This window comes from Peromyscus leucopus, chromosome 6, assembly GCF_004664715.2.
Source record: "Peromyscus leucopus breed LL Stock chromosome 6, UCI_PerLeu_2.1, whole genome shotgun sequence".
NCBI classification, from domain to species: domain Eukaryota; kingdom Metazoa; phylum Chordata; class Mammalia; order Rodentia; family Cricetidae; genus Peromyscus; species Peromyscus leucopus.
The window spans coordinates 81,703,403-81,726,188 of NC_051068.1; the positions used below are offsets into that span (position 1 = coordinate 81,703,403).

The 22,786-nt window shown below is 43.2% G+C and overlaps 1 protein-coding gene across 1 annotated transcript; it reads right to left on the bottom strand.

Moving 5' to 3' along the window:
- Nucleotides 1-331: 331 nt before the first annotated feature.
- Rbm15 (RNA binding motif protein 15) lies at nucleotides 332-8,421 on the bottom strand. The gene is made up of 2 exons (XM_028879432.2): nucleotides 4,627-8,421; nucleotides 332-702 (listed from the first exon to the last, which is right to left on the bottom strand). Exons 1-2 carry the CDS (start codon nucleotides 7,481-7,483, stop codon nucleotides 680-682), a joined length of 2,880 nt encoding a protein of 959 aa, XP_028735265.1. The 5' UTR covers nucleotides 7,484-8,421; the 3' UTR covers nucleotides 332-679.
- Between the last annotated feature and the right edge of the window lie 14,365 nt (nucleotides 8,422-22,786).

The window sequence follows — 22,786 nt, forward strand, 5'->3', positions numbered from 1 at the left end:
ATTTCAGGAACTCCGGCTCTTCAAACCAGCAAAGCCCCCGACTCGTGCACTGTGGTGAGACTTAGGGTGCTTGCCCCGGCTTCTTGCACGCCAGCAAACAGCACCCTCATCGTGTTGAGGACCGAGAAGCAAAGGATCCCCTTCGCTGCAAACAAAGGGGGTCACTGTAACACTATGATCCTTCAGAATTGACACACCGTGATAGTCAAAATGAAATTGATGGTCTCCCCGCTTCTTGCTCAAAACATACAAGATCTGAGCAGCAGTAAGTACCCCCTCCGCTGCAAACAAAGGGGTCAAGGTTTGCCGTCAATTCACTTCCAGGCAGAAAAACATTTTCCTCAAAAGAAACAATTTATTTAGAATAAAACAAAAGCAGCTCAACTGTGAGCCCATGTTTGAGTGACAGCTACTTTTAAGCTGTGTGAGCCATAAAAAGGGTTTTCCTTTACTTTTCCAGAAATCTTGTGTACACAGCACAAAGCAAAGAGGTCATTTTTCCACTTAAAACACCGGCATTGGCATCACAATAGCAGATACACAATGTTAAGCTGCCATTTTAGTAAAATGCACAAAATACTAAACAGATTAGCTTTCTTCCATCAGAGGCCCATGTAAACTCCACATAAGCCACAACTTCTCTTCAAAAAGGTCCATTAGAGCTTTGAATTCCGTATCTTCATCCGCTGTTCACCAGTTTTGCTTGCGGGAGGGGGAAAAAAAGGTTATTCAGTACAAACGTTTACAGTATTAAAAATATATATATTTCCCCTATGCCATTATAGATGAACATAGTATTAACAAGACCTTCCTGGATAGTCCACTTTAACTTCAAAAAGCACCAATAATATCCACTGGCACAATCCTTGAAATGAATTCACTACATGAATACACAAATAACAAGTAGAACAATAAAATCTGATTTGTATTTTTTTAAGACTGTCATCAAGGATTATAGGACTGAAAATATCCTTTATCCTCAAAAAACTGACTAAACGCATGGCCAAATGTTCAGGAAAAAGCAAATTTATGACCAATTTATAATTAACCAACATCTCCTAAATATAACTAAAAAAGTGTAACAATAGAAAGATGGAGTTTAGATAAACTTTCAATCCCTCTATGCTTATTTTGTAATTTAAATGGAGACAAAGACTCCTTGGCTGTAGAAAGGGGTCAAAGCTATAAAGCCATTTACAAACCACCTTTATCTATGTCACCAAAGACAGGTGTTACTTTCTGTTAAGAATACACATATCCAATGTGCTAAACAGTCAGAAAACACTTCAGTACTCATACTTTTCATTTCTATTCAAATTATACACATAAGAACTCTTCATCAAACTTAACATTTTATTGTAGTTACCTGAAATCATTTCCCACTGTTAAGGATATCATTCTAACTAGAAAGTTAACAGGGCTTAATCTGGTTTTTGTTCTCATGCCTTTCTCTTATTTCAAAAATCAGACAAACACGGGGAAAAAATCCAGAAATTGTCCCCATTTTTCCCCCTGACATAAGTCATTAAGGCCCTCTTCCATAGGAGATCTCATAATTCTGTTACTACTGAAGTTTTAGTAAATGGTTCTTATATGGACACAAACTACAGTTCAAGCTGTGCCTGAAAAATGAGCAATTTTACCAGCAAAAAACAAAAACAACAAAAAATACCTTAATTAAAAAAAAAAAGAAAAAGTAGTCAGTGAACATAGTTTTTAAATAAATCTGGAAATGTCTGACTCTGAAAAACCTTTTACTACTTTGTAGCAAATGATCTAAGTGAGTCAGTCACAAAGAAAGAATATAACCTTCAAAATATAACAAAAGCTTATGTAAGCCAGAGGATGTACATTTTAAGGTTAATTCTAAAAAAAAATTATCTTCAGTTTGGTAGTGTACAAGTACACATTAAAAATTTAGGTTTCTGTATGAAAAATTCTTTACAGGAGGAATCCCTATTACAACCAGCAAAATACTACTCCACAATTAAGTAGAACCATTTGCTAGAAGCTGAGTGATTGCTTAACTTTCCATAAACTTTGAAGCTGTGATCATAAAGTCTTAATCTTATTTTTACCAGTATATTTAATACATAAGTAGCATACTTAAGAAATTTTCTTTCCATTCATTTTAGTAGTTTCTGGAAGAAAAAAAAGTTAAAGTACTGAAGTTATTAAAGAAAAAAAAAGGGGGGGAGGAATGGGCTGTTAAAATGAGTATCCAGAGAGGCCAAAAGAGGGTGTTGGGGTCCCCTGGGACTAGGTGCTGGGAACCAAACCTGAGTCCTCTGGAAGAGCAGCCTGCATGTGGTACACAGACATACATGCAGGCAAAACACCCATATGTATAAAATGTTTTAAAATTTTTTAAAGAATATGCAGTATGGGATTCTGATATAGCTAATGAGATTTAGAAACAGTTTTAGACTGCTTTCAATCAAATTCTGAAGGTTTAAGTGGCTAATTGACAGATATTATGAACCTGCGTAAGAGTGGGCAACACAAATATGATGGCACTTTGTAGGTAAGCACCAAACTAATTTACATAATACATATATTTGGAAATGGCATCAAGCCATTGTTTAAAAAACACTGAAATACTAAATGATCAGATCTAACAAAAGGTAGCAGTGTCAGTTAAGGGTTCAAACATGGAGCAAAAATCAGTACTTTTTTAAGCTGTTAACAACACTGTTCTTACAAAAGGAAAACCATCACACCCCATTTGATTAATAGTGAAATTAGATGTCACAGACTTCACTCTCTAACAGCAAAATCATTTGCCCAACTATCTTACAAAAAACCTAAAAGATTAATGGCTATAAAATGATTTCAACTGGAAAAATATATCTACCTAACTAAAAACTTTTACTTAAACCCCATGTACACAGACTACACTTGCATCAGCTTCTGACTAGATGTCTAGTTCATGCCAACTACTGTTTTTGGAAACAAAAGACACCCAAAGTCTTAGTTGTAGATTTCAGGTATTTTTCCTATAGGCACACCAAGAACCTTTGTGCTCATAAGCCTAGTACATTCTTTTTCTCAAAAGCCTCCAAATTAAAATAAAAATTATAAATACACAGTGAAAAAACAAAAGTATGATGTAGTAGATGATGCAGCTCTCGGACTGACAAGAATTACACACCTGTCACAATGAAAAATTAAAATTATGTAACATTTCTCTGGGTTATTATTGATGCTATTTCAAATCTACCAGCTTTGATAACAGAAAGAAAACAGTTGGGCTCTGCAAGGCTTTGAGTAAGTCACTTTCACAGAATAGAAAAACAACCATGATCCAAAAACTCAAGTTCTTAATCATAACTAAATACTGGGCCCTACTTGAAGTCCTCAGTACTTATATTGAGGAAGAAAATCATACTTAATAATGGCCTTAGAAATCACAAGTAGTGGCAGAAGAGCATATAAAACAAACAAAAAATACCACTATAAAGTAACCAAAGCCCTTATTAAGGATCAGATGTCATATCCTCCTCAGCTTTTTATTTTGGGTGAGGGGATGTGGGTTCTGTGCAGGTAAGTTAAATCATTTTAAATACAGGCACCTGGGAAATCAAAAAAAAAAAAAAAAGATTTTCTAACACTGACATTTTAAACCTCTACAGCCAGACAGCAGTCAAAATATTAAACACTAAATTTCAAAGATATTCAAAACACTGTGGACAATGTAATACCACTACTCCTGTTTGAATATGAAAATAAAAATTGAAGGAATTTTCTTCAAATATATCAAGGGCATTTTACAGTAGCCTTTAAAAAAATCTGTAATTTAGATGTTTGATTAATGTCTACTAAGGGGGAAAAAAAAGGAATATATACAAGCCTGCAGACAACTCTTCTTTCTATTACTGAAACCAGAAGTTTCTTAAATGGATACAAAAAACTTCATTTTGCTTTTGAAGTATACACAATTAGAAATGTATTTGCTACACCTCTCAAAGTCAAGAAAAACACCACTGTGCACCTTACCAAAAAAAATTCTCATTTTAAAAGCATTTACTCATTTCTTGCAGACCAGCTTAAGATATAAATGGTTTGTAACCAAGCCTCAATTTTTACCAATTACTGCTACAAACACAGGATACAAAACTCAAAAACTAATGATATGTTAAAGAAAACTTTCCGGGAATAAACTATTTAAAGAAAAATACTCAATACCTGATTAAAATAATTGAACTTTGCAATACTTGATCCAATGCTTCTAGTACAGAAATTATCTATGCACCAATCAAACTATTTTTTCAGTACAGAAGGCTCTTTTCTCCAAATTATGATTCTAAAAATTGTGGGTTTTATTATTTCGAGGATTTTTAAACTGAAGACCGAAAAAGAAAAAAAAAAACCTGAAGAAAAAGAAAAGTAACTCCTAATTAAAGCAAATCCATCTTCTCGCTACTCTCAGGGAATCCCTTTCACTTAAAATAATAGCTAAATTGCCCCAATATCTATTTTAAGGAGATTTACAAAAATATAGATATAAAAAAATCAACTAAACTAATTGAAAGAAATTTATCTGATGCTGTATCCCATTACATATCACAAAACAAGGAACCATGTCAAAGTAGTAAATACAAGTTACACATGGACTTTAGGACGCACCACGGACAATGATCATGACCAGGTAATCTTCTTCAGATTTGGCCAGTGCCTTGGCAGGGGAATCCAGGAACTGCTGAGAGAACTCACAAGGTGGGAAGGCATGAAGAACCCCGGTGTTTTCCTTGTCTTTGTTGCCTCCCACAGGGAGGCTGATCACCCCAGCTGCCTGCTTTTGCTTTAAATAGGACACAAGGTTCCTAAGTGGCCTCTGAGTAGAGGTGGCAGTGTCTGATGTGGCTGAGGAAGAGGAGGATCGGCTGTCGGAACTTCCAGGTACAGCCAGAAGTATGGCATAACCATTGGGCCCTGCCACTTTGATGCGACGAGTTACTTCATCCAACTTGGGCTGGTCCAAACGGAGACGCTGAGTGATCTTGAGCTGGGCTACTTTGCCTCCAGTTGAACCCTCTACAAGTAGACTGCTAGCAACTTGGAGGTCACCCTGCAATAGATGCATGTTGGAAGGGAAGTTGCTGTTCTTCAGTAGAAGCATGCCCTGCCAAGCCAAACAGAGTTTGGGAGAGGATGCCGCCACAGGAGCCGTCCCTCCATCCTGTTTCTGGGAAGGAGGTTTCTGCTTTGATGAAGAAGTACTGGCACTGGGGGCATTGCCATCAGACCGTTCTTCCTTTTTCAGAGGGTTTTTTCCCTCTGTAGGAGCAGCTGTCCGGTGCTTCCTATCTCGTTCAGCTGATGCAGAGTTTTTACGGTCTCGCTTGTCACTCTGGCTCTTCTCCAAACTGCCCCGTCTATCTCTGATTGGAGAGGGCCTTTCCAAAAGAAGACGAGAGGATCGATCATTGTCACTGTTGTAGCGATCTCTGTTACTGCTCAGTTCTGGACTTCGGTCAGGAGTGGGAGTGCAGTGACGTTTTCGCGGCCGGTCACTCTCAGGTGATCTATCCAGATGCCGTCCTCCACTTTCCTCAGGCAGCCTTCGCTTCCTTGGCTGGTCCCTGCTGCTGGGCAAATCCCGATCACCTCTGTCCCTGTCCAATGACCAGCCATCCCTCCTTCGATCCAAGCTATCCAGTGGCTCATAAGCAGTCACAGCACTAGCTGCAGCACGAGCACTGCGTTCTCGAACTGGTGGTGGGGGTGGCACCCAATCGGAATCGGTGTAAAGGTCCCTATCTCGATCTCTGTATAGTAAGGGCGGTGTCCTATCCCGAGCACTCCTCAAAGGGTCAGGTGCTCGATGTCCAAAAGTATCTGTCACTAGTTCATAATGAGTCAAGGGCAGAGGCTGAAGATATTGCTGCTGATATCGATGCTCTGTATCTGCAAAGTCTACTCTAAGGCGACGATCTGGGCCACCAAGTGGGAATCCACGCATATGGGTCCAGGCAGCATGAGCTGCATCCAAGCTTTCATACTGTATATATGCCCAACTATCACCTTTTCGGTAGTCTATGGTTCGTATGGTGCCAAATCGATCAAATTCTCGTGCCAAGGCAGCAAGAGGCACCCAAGGTCCCAGGCCACCAACCCAAAGTCGGGTAGTGGGGGTGGCTTTACCATAACCAATCTTGATTGGATTCCGAATTATAATTTTGCCAGACATTGCTAGTTTGGCCCTGTGAGACATATCTAGATTCTCAAATTTGAGAAAACCATAGGTACTGGTCTGGCCACGAGAAGGCCTCTTAATGTCCACTTCTGTGATGACTCCGAAACGATCAAAAGCCCTCCTCAGATCATTTTCTGTCACAGTGATGTCTAAGTTGCCCAAGAAAAGTGTCCGGTTGGCACGCTGATCATCCTCGGGTGATATCTCATCCACTTCTCGGAAAGGAGCAGCACCTGCTCCAGCTCCCACCCTTGGCTCAAGACTATAAGCTGGGCGCACTCTGTCATAGAACGGATAGTCTCGCTCTCTTTCCAGCTCTCGGGGCAATGGGGGTGGGGGTGGAGGCGGCAGGCGGCCAAGAGCCAACTGCTGCAACCGGTAGTCTCTGTATCCCAAGGCAGCACCGCCAGGGGACAGTGATCTCTGACCTCCTCCTCCTGGGGCGTGCCTGTGGCTACCCACAGAGGTGCCGACCACGCTGGACGACGGAGGGTAAGTATCTTTGTCTAGCGGGGAGCGGCTGCGGCGCCGGCTCACATACACGGCTTCTATCTTCAGAGGCCGGTCATAGAGCACCAGGCGGCCCCGGGCATGCTTGGCCGCCCTCGCGTCCTCTGGCCTCCGGAAGTTCACAAAGGCTACCCGCTCGTCCCCGCTGCCAGAACCCGAGAGGTGACTGATTTTGACACTTACATCACCGAAGCGCTTGAACTCGTGGAACAGCCCGTCCTCCACCGCCTCGTCGCTCAGCTGGGACCCCAGTTCGCTGATCTTCAGGGTCTTGTACTCCACGCCGTCCCCGCCGCCAGGCGCGGAGGAGGCGGCCCCGGAGGAACGTGACTCCCCGCCTCCACCCCGGGAGCTGCTGCGCGACTCGCCCCCGCCTGAGGAATTTTTGGTGCTCGGGGAGCTGTAACTATGCAAGCGGCTACTGGAGCTGCCCCCACCGGTGTCATACTCGCGGCTGCCCCCGCGGCTGCTGGACTTGTCCAGGTGAAGGCTCCGCCGCGACCCGCCGCTGTCCGTCTTCCCGCTGCTGCTCCCATTGCTGCCGCCAGAGCCCCCTAACTTCTTGCTCCGTTCTCCGCGAGAACCGGAGTCCTCGCCACCCCGGGAGCGTTTGGGCTTGACCGGCGAGCGCTCCTTGCCTTTCATGGTGGAGGGTCGCCGGAGGTCGTCTCTGCGGAGCTGACTAACCCGCCACCCCGCGCTCGTTTCACACAGCGGACTCGCACGCCGCCATCTTGGACTCCGCCGCGGCAAAGGCTCCCGCCCCGCAGACCTCATTGGTCAATTAATTCACTCTTCAGCCTTCTCATTGGAAAAAGTATTTGTCCGTCTTTACATCTCCCCGCGCTCCGGGAAGGCGCCCGCCTCGACGCTGTTATTGGGTTCCCAACGCCCGAATCGGAGTACCTCATTGGTTATATTCGTTGTCTGTCTTAACGGTTCCTCGCGCCAGGCCGTAGCTCCGCCCCTCGCACTTCATGGTCACCTGACCCAGAGGCCGGAGGCGTTGATTGGACAAAAAGTCTGCCCTGTAACGGTACTTCTCGCACGGCGAAAGCAGCGAGCCCACCTTCTCTTCCCGTTCATTGGTTTGTGACCCACGTCCTGTAAACCACTACTCGGGAAGTCTGGACATCAGTGCTGGCGTGTTTTCTGGGCGCTTGGCTCTCCCCGATCTCGCGAGAGACGAAGAGCCCAACTCGCTCACTCGCTCGCTCTCTTCCGACCCCAGTCTTCCAACTTCTCCGGCGGCTGGAGGAAGTTTAAATCTGATTGGGTGACGACCAGGAAGCCGATAGGGCAGAAGCGCTGTCCGTCACTTACTTAAAGGAGCAGGCCCACGAACTGAGGCGTCTGAAGGTGAAAGAGTAGGAACACGCGCTTGCTGCGCGACGTCACTTAGCTGTCGCGAGATGGTGACAGGGAGTCCGGCCCGCCTCCCCGCGCTTTCGGCGTTCTCTCAAACATTTGTTAGCTCCTACGGCGTACTTGGCGGTGCTTCGGTCCTTCGAGTCTGGAACCTGCGGGCCCCGCACGGTCCTGTCGGGGCGGGACACGGGGCTCGGTGGTCCCTCCGGCTGTCGGCCCTCGATCCCCTTAGGCAGCCGTCCCGGGAAGTCCAGCCGACACCATCTTAGTTAGCAGCCCGAAAAGGCCCCACCCCCCGTGCGCGAGAAAGCGCCTGCCCCGGGGGTGTGCAGCTGGCTGGGGCGGTGAGTTCAGGGTTCACTGAGCCTCGGGTCACGCTGACGCCCTGGGCGGTACCGAGTCACTGCCCGCCCGCCCGCCCGCGGACACAGGAAACGGCGCCGTGGAGACCTGGCCGCTCTCTGTGGCCGCCCGAGGGCTCCCCGGGACCTGTGCTCCCGGCCTCCAGGCCTCCTGGCTGGTCCGACCTGCAGGGCCACTGCAGCAGACCTTCCCTGGCGCCTGTTTTCGGTTGTGAACCCCTGCAGGGTTTGCATTTATAAAAAGAGCTGTGGAACGTAACATAGCTGTGCTTAGCTTTAATGTGTAATGCTCCTCACCGTGCGGGCACCTTACATTTTTTCTGGTTTCCTTCTACCTTAACACTCGAATTAATTCATATTGGGATCCAGTAACCTTGCTGCTTCCCTGGATCTACCTCCTTGAGTCCTTTAATTATAATCGACTTCTAAACTGAACTCCCCCGACCCCATCCCTGTACCTCTATCGTGTTGGGTAAATGTGTGTAATACTGGTGATCATGAGATTAGACGGGTGGTCTGTACCACTGCCGTTTGCCTTCTGGTGAAGGGAAATAGGCTTTATGCAGTCTCCCCAAGAATGTACCTAGGAGAGATTGGGAAGATTTTGGTATTCACATCTTACAAGACTCCTGAGTAAAGGGTGTGTTTTGAAACAGGAAATTTTACAAGGTAACAATAATGCTCCCCCCCTCCCAATCCAAACTGAAATCTAAACTTTTAAACCGCTTGAAAGTTAGATACAGCAACCTGGCTAGTCCTATTTCAATCGTTTTGATTTGTTGGCATGTAATGCTGAAATTGGTGAAATTCGGGCCAAAGTCTCTTGATCACGTCAAAGGGCTTGAAAGAAGCGCAACATAAAAATTATAAGCCCCCAAATACTGTAATGCATAGACATACTTGTATTAAAAATAACTGTTGTGGGGCATTGTGAAATAGCTGTGATCCTGTTTTATTAGCCTGAGCAATGCAGTGAGATTCTGTCTCAAAACTACTCATACACAAAAGTCTGGAGACACAGCCCAGGACACTTGGGCACCATGTGTGAAGCTCTAGGTTCAAACCCCAGTGTAGCATGAATTTTAAAAGGTCTTATTAATAAAAACAAATCCGGGCTGGGTATTGGGGTGAATGCTGGAAGATCAGAGAAGGAGAACAAGCCACAGGTACCTCACCTTGCCAGTTCCTCAGCTGGTCCTGTTTCCTCAGACTGGAAGCCTCTGTGTCCTCATCCAAATGTGTCTCAGCTGAACTGCTGCTAGAAGCCTAAAAAACCAGCCAAAATGCTTCTAGTTTCTGGTCCTCACGCATTATATATCGGTCTGCTTTTCTGACATCACTTCCTGGGATTAAAGGCTCACTTTCTGGGATTAAAGGCGTGAGTCACCATGCCTGGCTGTTTCCAACGTGGCCTAGAACTCACAGAGATCTAGAGGGATTTCTGCCTCTGGAATGCTAGGATTAAAGGCATGTGCTACCGCTGCTTATCCTCTGTTTAATATTTTTAATAAGTTTATTAGCATGCACAATATTTTGGGGAACACAATACCACCACACCCCAGTACTGGAAAAAAAATGCCTTTTTTTTTTGGTTTTTTTGAGACAGGGTTTCTCTGTGTAGCTTTGTGCCTTTCCTGGAACTCACTCTGTAGCCCAGGCTGGCCTCGAACTCATAGAGATCCGCCTGGCTCTGCCTCCCGAGTGCTGGGAGTAAAGGCGTGCGCCGCCGCCGCCACCACCACCACCACCACCACCACCCCCCACCACCACCACCCCCCCCCACCCCACCACCACCCCCCCCCACCCCCCGGCAAAATGCTTTAAATGCTTTTTAAAAGCCTTACTTTTTTTTTTTTTTTTTTTTTTGGTTTTTTGGAGACAGGGTTTCTCTGTGTAGCTTTGCGCCTTTCCTGGAACTCGCTTTGGAGACCAGGCTGGCCTCGAACTCACAGAGATCCGCCTGCCTTAAAAGTCTTACTTTTGATGGTCAAGGTGGCACATGCCTTTAAGCCCACCACTCGTGAGGTAGAAGCAGGTGAGATCTCTGTGAGTATGAGGCCAGCCTGATCTACAAAGCAAGTTCCAGAACAGCTATGGCTGTTAAACAGAGAAACCCTGTCTTAAAAAACAAAATAAAACAAAAGACTATGTTTTAGCAGGGCATGGTGTACTCATTTAATTCCAGCACTTGAAAGACAGGAATAGGCAGATCTCTGAGTTCAAGACGAGTCTGGTTTACATAGTGAGCTCCAGGCCAACCAAGACTACATAATAAGACTCTGTCTTAAATTCTTGCGCGCATGCTAGTGTTCTAATGCCCAGAGAAGCCAAAAGACAGTGACAGGTCCCCAGAAGCTGGAGTCACAGGGTTGTTAGTCACAACCTGGGCCCTGGGGGACAAACTGCAGTCCTCTGTAAGAGCAGGAAGTACTTTTAACCCCGAGCCATCTTTTCAGGCCTGCAAAGATAATTTTTAAAAAGGCTGTTAACATAAAATACCATCAGTCAGAGAAAAATGTGTATAATAAACTACCAATTGTGGTTTTTAAAATTATATGTGTACTGTATACATATGCTTATATTTTTAATTGAAGACCATCCCATGTTCTGAGCACACAAGTCTCAACAAAACTGTAAGATCATGTCAATTGTTTCTCTTTCCGTCTACAATCCTATTCCCATTCTCCCCTGCTCCACTATTTTGTTCCAGGCATACCTGATAAATTTTCTGCCTCCGATGTGGAATCCATCATACCTACAAGAAGTTCTGGTTCTCTTTAGTGGAAAGCAATACTGAAAGAGAAAAATTTGCATACTGGGAGATAAAGTATTCATACACATAATCTATAAAAAGCATAAAGTAAAAGCTTTTCATAGGTGTTAATCTATCTCAAGATTCTATGAACACTACAAAAAGGGAATTGACGTTAAGCCTTAGCCTAATTACTTGGTGTAATAGCCAATCCAGAAAGACTGGGAAGTGACTATGTTGATCCTAAATTGAGTAACGGAAATGACTCACTGATCCAAAGGGAAGATAAGGACCAATCGGTGTAGGGTTTGAGGAAGCACCAGAACTGGAAGAATGAACTAAAGGGGATGAAAAGGGACAATGTGTGGCAATGCTTGAGGAAAGCCAGGCTTGGTGGGTTGTCCTTTGGTAGAACTTTTCCCATATCTGATGGTGGGAAGGCGGCTTCCTGAGGGAGCCAGTAACCTGCCTGGAGCCATGAGGACTGGTAAGTTTAAAGCTAACAGTAAAAGGCCAGCCATCGCCAGTAAGAGTCAAAATACAGCCTGTTACATATGTTTGCCCATGACTGAGTAGAATAATGACCTATGAAGCACACAGTGCTTCTTAAAAGTATGATCTTTTTATTCTGCTCGTATTTGACTTTAAACAAAAGTTCACTGAAATAGAAAGCAATCATTTAGAAGCCAGGCTGTGATTAACTGATTTATTTCATTTTCATTTCCTTTGTGTTCTTTGAAGAATGGAGCTATTTAAGTGAGGTTTTAGCACCCTGTATTTACACTGAAGGGATTAAGCTCTCCCACTTTTACAACTGAATTTAGGTTCCAGTCCTCTGAGAAGGACAGACAGGTGTCTTTTCCAACAAAGGGCCATTTATCTGCAAGGTCCTTACATTCAGGGTCAAGAGAAAGAACAAACACATAGGGCCTAAGTCAGCTGCACAGTATCTCAAGGACAAACCCAGCGGCCCTTTCTGAGTCACGTGCACACTTGTGCAGATGTTTCCAGGAATGGTAAGACTAAACCTCAGCCAATTAGAAATATACTAATGTAACTGCTGCCTGTTTAACCAATTACATAATTCACCCTGAAACGCCCCTTAGGTGTGCTTAAAAGGAGTCTGTGCATCCCTCTTGGGGTCATCGCCATTTTGTACAGGTGAATGACCCCACATGCATGCTAGTCTAATAAAAGCTCTTTGTTCTTGCATACTATTTGAATCTGGGGTCTTCCTTCAGTGTTTCCTCAGACTCTACAACACATATGCTTTGCAGAGGGCTGAGTAGGATAAAAGCGACCCATGGTTTAAAGGGCAAGGACTTGGACTCTTCTTTGGGTGTTATCAGTGGAGTTGCTGAGAGGCAATCCAAGCTTTCCTCTTGTCTCCAAGTGATCAGTGGCCAGATCCATGAGGGCAACTGCCCTGGATGAGGAGACTCTTTCAATATTCATGACAGAGTTGTGCAGGCAGCAAATTCCCCTAGCACCACAGCAGTACATCGGTCAATCTGTTCTTTTAGTGCTCTGCCAAAACCCAAGAAATAATGTGGAGGAAAAGCTGTCATAGTCCATTTCTGCCTCAGTGTTGGCTCATTGGAGTTATACTACTCAATGCCTTAAGGAAAAGTTCCTACTGCTTTTTTATATAAAGTGTTTTTTTTCCCCACCTCCTTTAAAATCAGTTTTAAACATGAAAGGAAAAAGCAAAAATCTGTGCACAACTTAAAAAAATATCAATATAATTTCAATGTCCTTTCCATCTTTGTTCTCTCTAGGTTTTGTTGTTTGTGTATCCTCAATGCACACACAATTATGATTGCAATATGAACTTCCCTTAGAAGTTGAGAGCTGTGTTAATTTCCTAGGATGTGCAGGCAGAACTAAAGCTGAAGACTGAACATTTTTCCCTTCCGTAATAGTAGATGAAAATTTTCTGTCTCATCTCCTAAAGTAAAACGAGTGGTCTCTTGACAGTGAGGTTTGCTTTATTTGACACATGAAAAATACATATTTTACCTATGAGCAATCAATCATGTTGAGACCTAGTTTGCATTAATTATATAATGATGAACTTACTTGTGATTTGTGGGGAGTTTTAAAGACAGATTTCTATATGGGAGGAGGCTGAGGCAGAAGGATTACAAGTTTGAGGCCAGCCTAGGTTTGTGAGTTCAAAGTCAGGCTGGGCTACAAAGAAGGATCTTGTCTCAAAATACATATGTAATTCAAAGCATAAAGTTCACCCACTTGAAGTATACAATTTAGTGAATCCTAGTATATTTATAGAGCTTTGCATGAGTATTCTCTTACTATTGTTATAAAAATAAAAACACCATTCTGTAACTTCTTCATGACTAAGCCCTACATAATTGTGTCTTTTATTTATATACCTTATAAGGTAGTGATGAAGGGCATAAACCAACTAGTTTAGATAAATGTCAGCTGTTCTGTGGGCCTTGGAAGGGAGTTACTATTAACCCCTTCTGGACTTTGGTTTTATTATCTATCAAATAGGAATTATCAAGGAGTCTTCTCAATGAGATTAAATGGGTTAGAACAGTGGTTCTCAACCTTCCTAATGCTGTGACCCTTTGATAGAGTTCCTCATGTTTTGGTGACTCCCAACCATAAAATTATTTTTATTGCTACTTCATAACTGTAATTTTGCTACTGTTTTGAATTGCAATATAAATATCTGATATGCAACCCCTTGTGAAAGTGTTGTGCAACCCCCAGAGGGGTCACGACCCACAAGTTGAGAACCACTGGGTTAAACCATATAAAGAGTTTAGAAACAGCATTTGCCACATAGTAAGTGCTATATGAATGTGTTGTGTGACACTGTTACTAGGGAGACACAAAAAAAATGTCTACTTATTTCAGATAGGGAACCAATTACAAACCAAAGTACAGATACCACCCAAATCCAGTTTTGTGCATCAACAAGTTTTATTGGTGTTCCTTACAGAAATATGGGTAAGGATTAACTATAGGAGCAGAAATGACTCAAAGATAATTGTGTCACCAAAAGCCTAGCCTAGCATTCACACTACACAACGTGTAGGTAGCTCAGCAGGTTCAAGAGTATTTTTTCCAGGTAGCTAGGTTGGTTTAAGCCTCTTCTAGACAGTTCAATGGTCTCTTCTTCCAGGTATCTTGGATAATCGGCCACTTGCAGGGAGCTTGGCTCATCTGTGAGTGTCTCTCAATGGTCCTTATAGCTTATATATGCTTGGGAAGGGAGGACCTAGTATATTTGGTAAGTTTCAGGAAGTTCGTGAAGCCTTTGAATTCTTTACTTTCTGTTTTAACAGGCTTTTCTGTTGGGTGGAATGTTTTACCTCCTTTCTAACATCCTGTATCTTAAGAAGCTTCCCTCCAAAATGGGAAGTTGTAATCCAGGAGGAAACTGCTACACAACAGAATGCTTGAAATTACTAGTATGTTCTCCCTTTAAACTTGGTTACCTAAGATTAGATTAGCCACAACCCTTATTTTATGGAACATACTTATCCATGGTACACAGGTGTTTATATTTTTTCATTATTTAGCCAGTAATATACTGAATACCCATGAACCCAGCACTCTATCAAGCACTCATAGAAACAGAAAATTATCAATAATAATTTGTATCCACCTACATGCTCTTCCTCAGGTTGTATGTGTCTGTGTATACATACATACAGTGTGTGTGTGTGTGTGTGTGTGTGTGTGTGTGTGTGTGTGTGTGTATGGTGAATATAATTGGCAATCTTTACTTTTAGGGAATTTTAAATAAGTATGCACATATTTGTTTGTGTGTCTATGCTTGCAACATGTCCTTTAAAAATAAATGCTTTTAGTTTTGCTTATAGCTGATTTTTTCCCCTTGAGACAGGATCCCATATAATCCAGGCTGGCCCCAAACCTGCTGTGTAGACAAGGACAACACTGAAATTCTAGTCACCCTACTTCTACCTCCCTAGTGCTAGGATTACAGGCTTGTACCAGTAAGCTTAGTTTATGCGATGTTGGGAATTTATGCACGCCAGGCAAACGCTCTACCACATGAGTTATCCCCAGCCCTTGTCTTTGACCTCAATAAGACTTCTTCTTAAAGTAGCCCAAAAGACTGGAAGCTCCCTCTTCATCCTCCTCCTTTGACAGTGTGTGTGTGTGTGTGTGTGTGTGTGTGTGTGTGTGTGTGTGTGTCTGCGTGTGTGCGTGCATATGCAGGGCAACTTGTGGCTCTCTTCTTCCACCCTGTGGTTTCCAGGTATCAAACTCAGGTCATCAGGCTCAGCCTACTCCCTGGGCCATCTAACTGACCATTCAGCAAAACTTTATTTCAGCATCTTACTGTAATTTCCCCATATTATCATACATAGCTATAGTTTATGTTCATTGCTGTAAAGTATTCCATTATGCTGAAAAAACAATGCAACTTATATATGTATTCTTTTGTTAGACATATGGATGATTTCCAGGGTTTTTGTTTTGTTTTTTATTATGAGCAGTGAAACTATGAAACTAATCTCTAGAGTGGACTGGGGAGTTGAAGGGTGGGAGATACTCTGTGGAATTACTGGATTAAAGAGTATATTGGGCCAAGTGTGGTGGCACATGACTAATCCCAGCACTCAGGAAGGAGAGGTGGGCAGACCTTTATGAGTTCAAGTCCAGCCTGCTGTACATAGTGAGTTCCAGGCTAGTCAGGCCTACATAATGAAACCTTGGGACCAGGGGAGACAGAGACAAACAGAGGATAGTGAATGTTCAGTTTCACAACACAATGTCAAATTGATTTTTTAAACGATCTTACTCTTATTAATCCACACCACTGGTATTGTAACTTTTAAAATGTGTTTTATTTTTGCTTTATGTGTGTGGGTATGTTATCTGCATGTATGCCTGTGCAGTACATGCATGCAGTGCCCATAAAGGCCAGAAAAAGGCATCAGATCCTCTAGAACTGGAATCACAGTCAGTTGTGTGCTGCCATATGGGTGCTAGGAACTGAACCCAGTTCCTCTGGAAGAGCAGTCAATACTTTAGTGCCTGAGCTATCCCTCCAGCCTCTATATCTTTTGTTAACCAAAAAATGAGTATAAAATTTTTCCTCTTTATAGTTTTGGAGTTTTATTTCCCTGACTACTACTAGATATACTGTCTATTGTCACATATCTCTATTAAGTTTACATCTGTATATATTTCTTTATCCATAAAATATGTATTTCATATCTTTTGCTCATCTGTTAAATTATATCTTATATGTATTGAAGTTTTCATATATCCTTGATTCTAATTCTTTGCAGAGTACATGTATAGCAATATGTTTTTTCCTTCCTTCCTTCCTTCCTTCCTTCCTTCCTTCCTTCCTTTCTTTCTTTCTTTTTTTTTTTTTTTTTTTGTTTGTTTTTTGAGAGAGGGTTTCTCTGTGTAGCTCTGGCTCTCCTGGAACTCACTCTGTAGAACAGGGTGGCCCCAAACTCATCAAAGGAATTCACCTGCTTTTGTGTACTTTGGAGAACAATGGCAAAGCTATTGAAACCAGTCATGAAGTCCGTTGCTCCTGATGTCAGTCAGAACAAGGAAAAGGAACAGCTCTGAAGGTAGAGGATGCCATAGATTTCGTTTATTTTTACATAGAGATGAATTACCTGTGAGGACTGTTTTTGTTGTTGTTGCAGGAACAAAAACTGAGCTATGATGGTGGTTACTGTTGTCTGTGACTTGTCCCCCTTGATGTCTTCTATTATGGTTTGTTATATCATTAATGATGTTACTTCTTTACAGCTAGGATCCCCTGGAACTAGAGTTACAGTTGTGAGCTGCCACGTGGGTGCTGAGAATTGAACCAGGGTCCTCCGGAAGAGCAGCCAGTGTGCTTAACCTCTGAGCCATCTCTCCAGCCCTTAAAATTACACAAAATATTCTTTCATGGTTGTTTGAATTTCATTTTGAAATGAGAACCTCACAATGTTGTCCAGGCAGCAGCAACTCTCTAGTAGAAAATACCATTCTTTTTTTTGTTGTTGTTTGTTTTTTGTTTTTGTTTTTTCGAGACAGGGTTTCTCTGTGTAGCTCTGCGCCTTTCCTGGATCTTGCTCTGTAGACCAGGCTGGCCTCGAACTCCCAAATATCCACCTGGCTCTGCCTCCCGAGTGCTGGGATTAAAGGCGTATGCCACCAATGCCTAGCTTAAAATACCATTCTTAAAATATTACACCTGGCTAGGTGGTGGTGGTGGCAGCGGCGGCGGCACACACCTTTAATCCCAGCCCTTGGAAGGCAGAGGCAGGTGGATCTCTGAGTGAGCATTATCATTTTAATATGGAGATTCCAGAGTACTCACTTACTGGACAAAGTTCTAAAGTCACATGCAGTGAAGACTTGATGCACGGCTTCCTGTTGGATGTTAGGCAACATCCTCTGGCAGTTCCCAGTGTCTTTCCAGGAATCCAGTCCTGACAGTGTAACCTCTGTAGACTTGTTATCACTCACATCGCAAATGTCACCCACCTGTAAAAGTTGGTATAGTTATAAAGTTGATAAAATATGGTTGTGTTTGTTACAAGCTATATTTCAATTAGACAAAGCAGTAGACCAGATTTTTCCTGGTACCAAAAATCTGACCAACTGAACTTGTGAGTTACAGTTAGCCGGAACACAGACTCAACCTTCCAGCTGCAGATTACCTAGAAGGAAAGAAACACAGATATCTGCAAGTGTTTGTGTATGAGTGCCAATAATATTTCTATGACATTTTAAAACTGTGAGCTACTTCAGCCAACTAATTATTAATATGTTCTCTGTGACTACTCCAGTGAAAATACAGGAAGAAAATTGTACGACATGATCCCTATCCAGAATTTGCTTGGATAGGGCCAAAGCCCAGGTATATTTAATATTAGTGAGAATTTAACCCTTTGTTGTTTATCTTTTCGAGGTGACCTCTAGCTCCCTACTCTAGGCTGGTCCCTAATTTGTGATCATCCTACCACCATCTCCCTAGTGCTGAGACTATATAGGCATGTACTACCATTCCTGGTTCAAATTTAAACAAGCTCAGTGTAAATGTTTAGTGAAAGAAAACTTCAGTACAAACCAGGTAGCCAGGAGACTTACCTATGTTTGTTCTAACAGTTCAGAATGCACTGAGTAAATAAGTCATGTTTTGCTGAACGTGCTATCCCTAAATTTTTTCACTGTGTAACTCTGGCACTGAAGCTTTTGTGAGAGTATGTATACAATAAAAATGTGAGCAGTTGTTAGGGGTGAATTGTGAGATGTGTTGGAAGATCCCAGAGGCTTGGAAACAAAATGAACAAATAGTAGCTGGAGGCCTAATCATTATGGTAGTTGTGTATCGAGTTGACTCTTGTTCCAAATGGCTTCAGATATACAGAAGGAATTCTTCCATATAGTTGAAGTTGATGGTACCTCTGTGATCCCTCCCAGCTTTGAAATTCCCAGACCCAGGAAACAAACTTGTAGTCACATGGGTAAAGGCTGGGCCCCAGAGAGCATGGGTGTTCAAGATGGGCATTAGGCTAGAAAGTCCTGAAACTCTCTCTGGATGGAAATGGCAGATTCGCTAGGGTCTGGAGCAAGGGTTTTGTTTAGATGGACTGAGAGGGAGCAGGTCATCTTTCCAGTCTCCAGTCCTTCAGGAAGAGATTTCTGGTGAAGCAGGTGGGTATCTGTGAATTAGCACAAAGTTACTAGTTCTGTGTGGGCTTGGCTCATTTTTCAACAAAGGGATTTTATCTAAATACATGAGTGAGTCCTTTTTAGCATCTCTCCTAGTACAGTCCTTTTTTGTTCAACGAACCACTTCTACAACCTTCCAAATAGCTCACAGGGCCCTAAAGTCTTTGCTAATCAGTTCTTGATGTAGCAGTTTGAATGATCTTTCTAAAACACAAATCCAGTGACTTCCTTAGGTTTTCAGATAAAAACATGAAGTTTTCACTACAAGGTCCCTTTCCCACAAGCCCCTGTGCAGTGTGACCTCTGTAACTACTCTAGCTTCACGATGCTCTCCATCTACCCCAATGGCCTCCTTCCCATCACACTAGGAAGTGTTCCCATTTCAGGGCATGTGTTCCCACCCTCACCATAAGGTGAACTCCTACTCATACTTCATGTATCAGCTCCAGATCACCTCCCCAGAGACGCCTGCTAATATAGGCTCCTATTTGGCTATGTGTCTCTCCACTGCAGCTGTCGAAATATGTTTACTGTGGTTATTTGCCTTACCATTTAGTGCATTTAATTCCTGTCTATCTCCTGGAGAGTTCCTGAGAACAGGCCTACACATCCAGTTACCACTATATCCACAGCACACTACCTGGCACATCATTGGCACATGAACACTTTTGTTGAGTAAATGTGTATATATACAGCCGATGACAATATTTCCCAATATCCTACAAGATAACCCAAGAAACAGTTAAATGAGTTTAGAAAATGTTTTTGACCATTTTCACCCAACTCTCTACCATAAGGAAACCCGGAACTCATTTGGCTACAGTGTGTAAACCAGGGTTCCAACTGTGCTGGACAACAGTTCTACTCCCAAGAGATAACAAGGATGCCTGTATTCATGCTGTATCTGGAAGCGGCAAGTGGTGTCGAGAGTTCCATGTGACTCCTAAAAGGAAGTTCCCAATTCAGCTGCCTAGGACTAAGATTCTTTTTTTTTTTTTTTTTCCCCTGGAGCTGAGGACCAAACTCTACCACTCTACCACTGAGCTAAATCCCCAACCCCAGGACTAAGATTCTTAAAAGCAAGCTTTACAAATGGATCATGAAGCGCTGACTGAAGAATGGGCAGCACACTGTGCCACCCATTAAAGACTTGCTCAGTGAATGAATAGAAGGAGAAGGTAAAGGTAGCAAAGATGACAGCCCCTTAGCTCATGGTCCCAGTCTTTTCAGAAGAGGAAAACTGTGCAGTTAAACCTGGTATTAAGGTGTGGATGAGAAATCTTTGGGCCCTTTAAACTCTAGTAGTTGGTGTGTAGGCATTTTAACTAGGTCATAAGGACTGTGGCATAACACACACAGGGCTCAAAGGCGTTTACCTAGTAACTAGATTTTATTACCTTTGTAAAAGTGTGTGTGTGTGTGTGTGTGTGTGTGTGTGTGTGTGTGTGTGTGTGTGTGGTATAGATGAGGGAACAGCTTGCAGGATTCAGTTCTCTTCTACCATTTGGGTCCTGGCGATCGAGTCAGGTTTTCGGCATGGCAGCAAGCACATTTACCAACCAAGCCATCTTGCCTTGCTCCCACAGTGCCTATCCAGTAACCGGATTTGAAGAGTTAAGAGGCTGGAGAGATAGATCACTCAGTGGCTGAGAGCATTTAATGTTCTTGCAGAGGAGCCAGATTTGGTTCCTAACACCCACATGTAAGTCAGCTTACAACTGTTAGCAACTCCATTTCCAGGGGATCCAGTGCCCTCTTCTGACCTCTGTGGGCACTAAATATACATGCGATGCACTTATATACATACATGTAGGCACATAAAACGAAGTACACATAAAATAAATAAATGAAAAAAAAAAAAAGGACTTTAAGAGTTGCCATGAACGCTTCAAGAGTAAGTGAATGCTGCTCTTGGTTTTGTGATAAACATTGTCAAGGGCCATTTATTCTAGATTTTTAACATTAACTTCCTTTTTAAAAAGATTTATTTATTTTATCAGAAGAGGGCGGCAGGTCCCTTGTAACTGGAATTACAGATGGTTATGAGTGCCATGTAGATGCTAGGCAACAAATCCAGCTCCTCTGCAAGAGCCACAAGTGTTCTTCATGACTGCGCTGTCTCTCCGGGCCCCACTAACCTCCTTTTTATCAAAGCCAGTGTTTCCCCCCCCTACCCCCCCAGTGCGATCTTTGGTATCTTTTTGACAGTGCTCAACAACGTCTCCTTCTCACTTCTCTCTGTCCTTGTTTCTTGACCTGCGCTTTCAATTCAATTTCATTTCATCCACTATTTATTGGTCACCTCTGATGTTCCAGACACCAGGCTATCATCGTTCGTTTATTAACTCATTCATCAACATTAATTGAGTTCCTACTGGCTTTTGGGCAGTGTGCCAGAGACCGGGATAAAGAGATGAACAAGCTGTAGTCTTTGGCAGAAGAAGCTGCTCCTCTTGGTGAGGGAGACTGCTAACTGTGTCATGGCGTGGTGAGGTGATGAGAGGGTGGCACTCAGAGCCTGGGGCCCTCAGAAAAGGAAGCAATTACTTTCCACAGGGGACACAATTCTAAGCATTATGCCTGGCGTGTGCCAAACTTTCAATAAATGCTTATTACAGGAACAGGAATCCTTCTAGGCAAAGAGAGTCGCACCAACAGTGTCATCAGGGAGACCTTGCCGGGTAAGCAGTGACTTCCAACCCACGGGGCAGTGTATTAGGAGTGGAAGGGGGTGGAGATGAAGATAATGTTTGTCAGAAAGTTGCGCTATTCTATTGTTACCACTTGGAGGTTCTGTGCAAATACATAGTTAAAGCTGTATTACAAATTAGTTTATAAATCCAACGTAACACATTTATAAGTTAATAAGATTATTATTTTCATAATACAAGATACAGAAACTAAAACTCAAATAGGAAAGCTGATAAACATGTACACTACAGAGTCTTCAGCAAAGCCATTGTCCTCTTAAGGCTGGTGGTGAGATTTTTATATTTAACAAAACTGGGGATGAATCGCTGGGTTGTAAAGGAATGGATTTGGCAGGCGAAAGAAAGTGTGCCACCCATGCTAGAATCAGAAAATCACTTGGGACCTTGTTTTAAAAGAATTCCTGGGCCCTGGCCCTTAGAGTCACAGCCACCCCTCCCCCATCAACGCCTGAGGCAGGTGGGGAGCCGGCCCTGCCCATCAGCAGCTGCAGCACTTAGGAGAGCAGCCCCTCCACCACTCCTGGGCAACACAGTAGAGCAGGCCCTGAAGGTGTAGGAGTGGAGAGCTGACCCTGAGGGCATGAAAGCAGCAGAACTGGTCCAGCCTCTTGCTCATCCATACAAGGGGTGAACTAGCCAGGGCAATGCAGGAGAGCTCATCCTGGTGGTGAGGACAAGGGGGAGCTGGCGGGCTGACTAACCCTGCAGCTACCCAGACCCAGAACCAGGGTTATGTGTTGGTCCACCCCAACATCCACTCATCTGTGATCTGCTGGAGCACGTGAAGGGACCCACAGGATCTCCACTACACAGGGCTACAGCAGGATAACCAAGAAGGTTCCGGTGAGGGCCCAGCATCCTTAGTGAAGCAGAAACCAGAGGCCTCGAACCTGACCAATGACTCTTAACAATGAACACCTGCAAGGAAAGCTGTAGGCATGAAAGGGCTAACTGCGTGACTCACTGTGTCACCCTACAGCTTCCATGACGACACTGATTTTTCCTTTTCTTTCTTTTTTTCTCTCTTTCTTCTTATTTTTTTCTCTTAAATTTTATTTTATTTGGGGGGGGAGGTGGAAAGGGCAGAGGGCAGATACGAAGGGTTGGGGAAGTGAATGGGATGGAGATGTATGATGTGAAAGACACAAAAAATAAATAAAGAGAAAGTTAAAAAAATAAATAAATAAGAGAA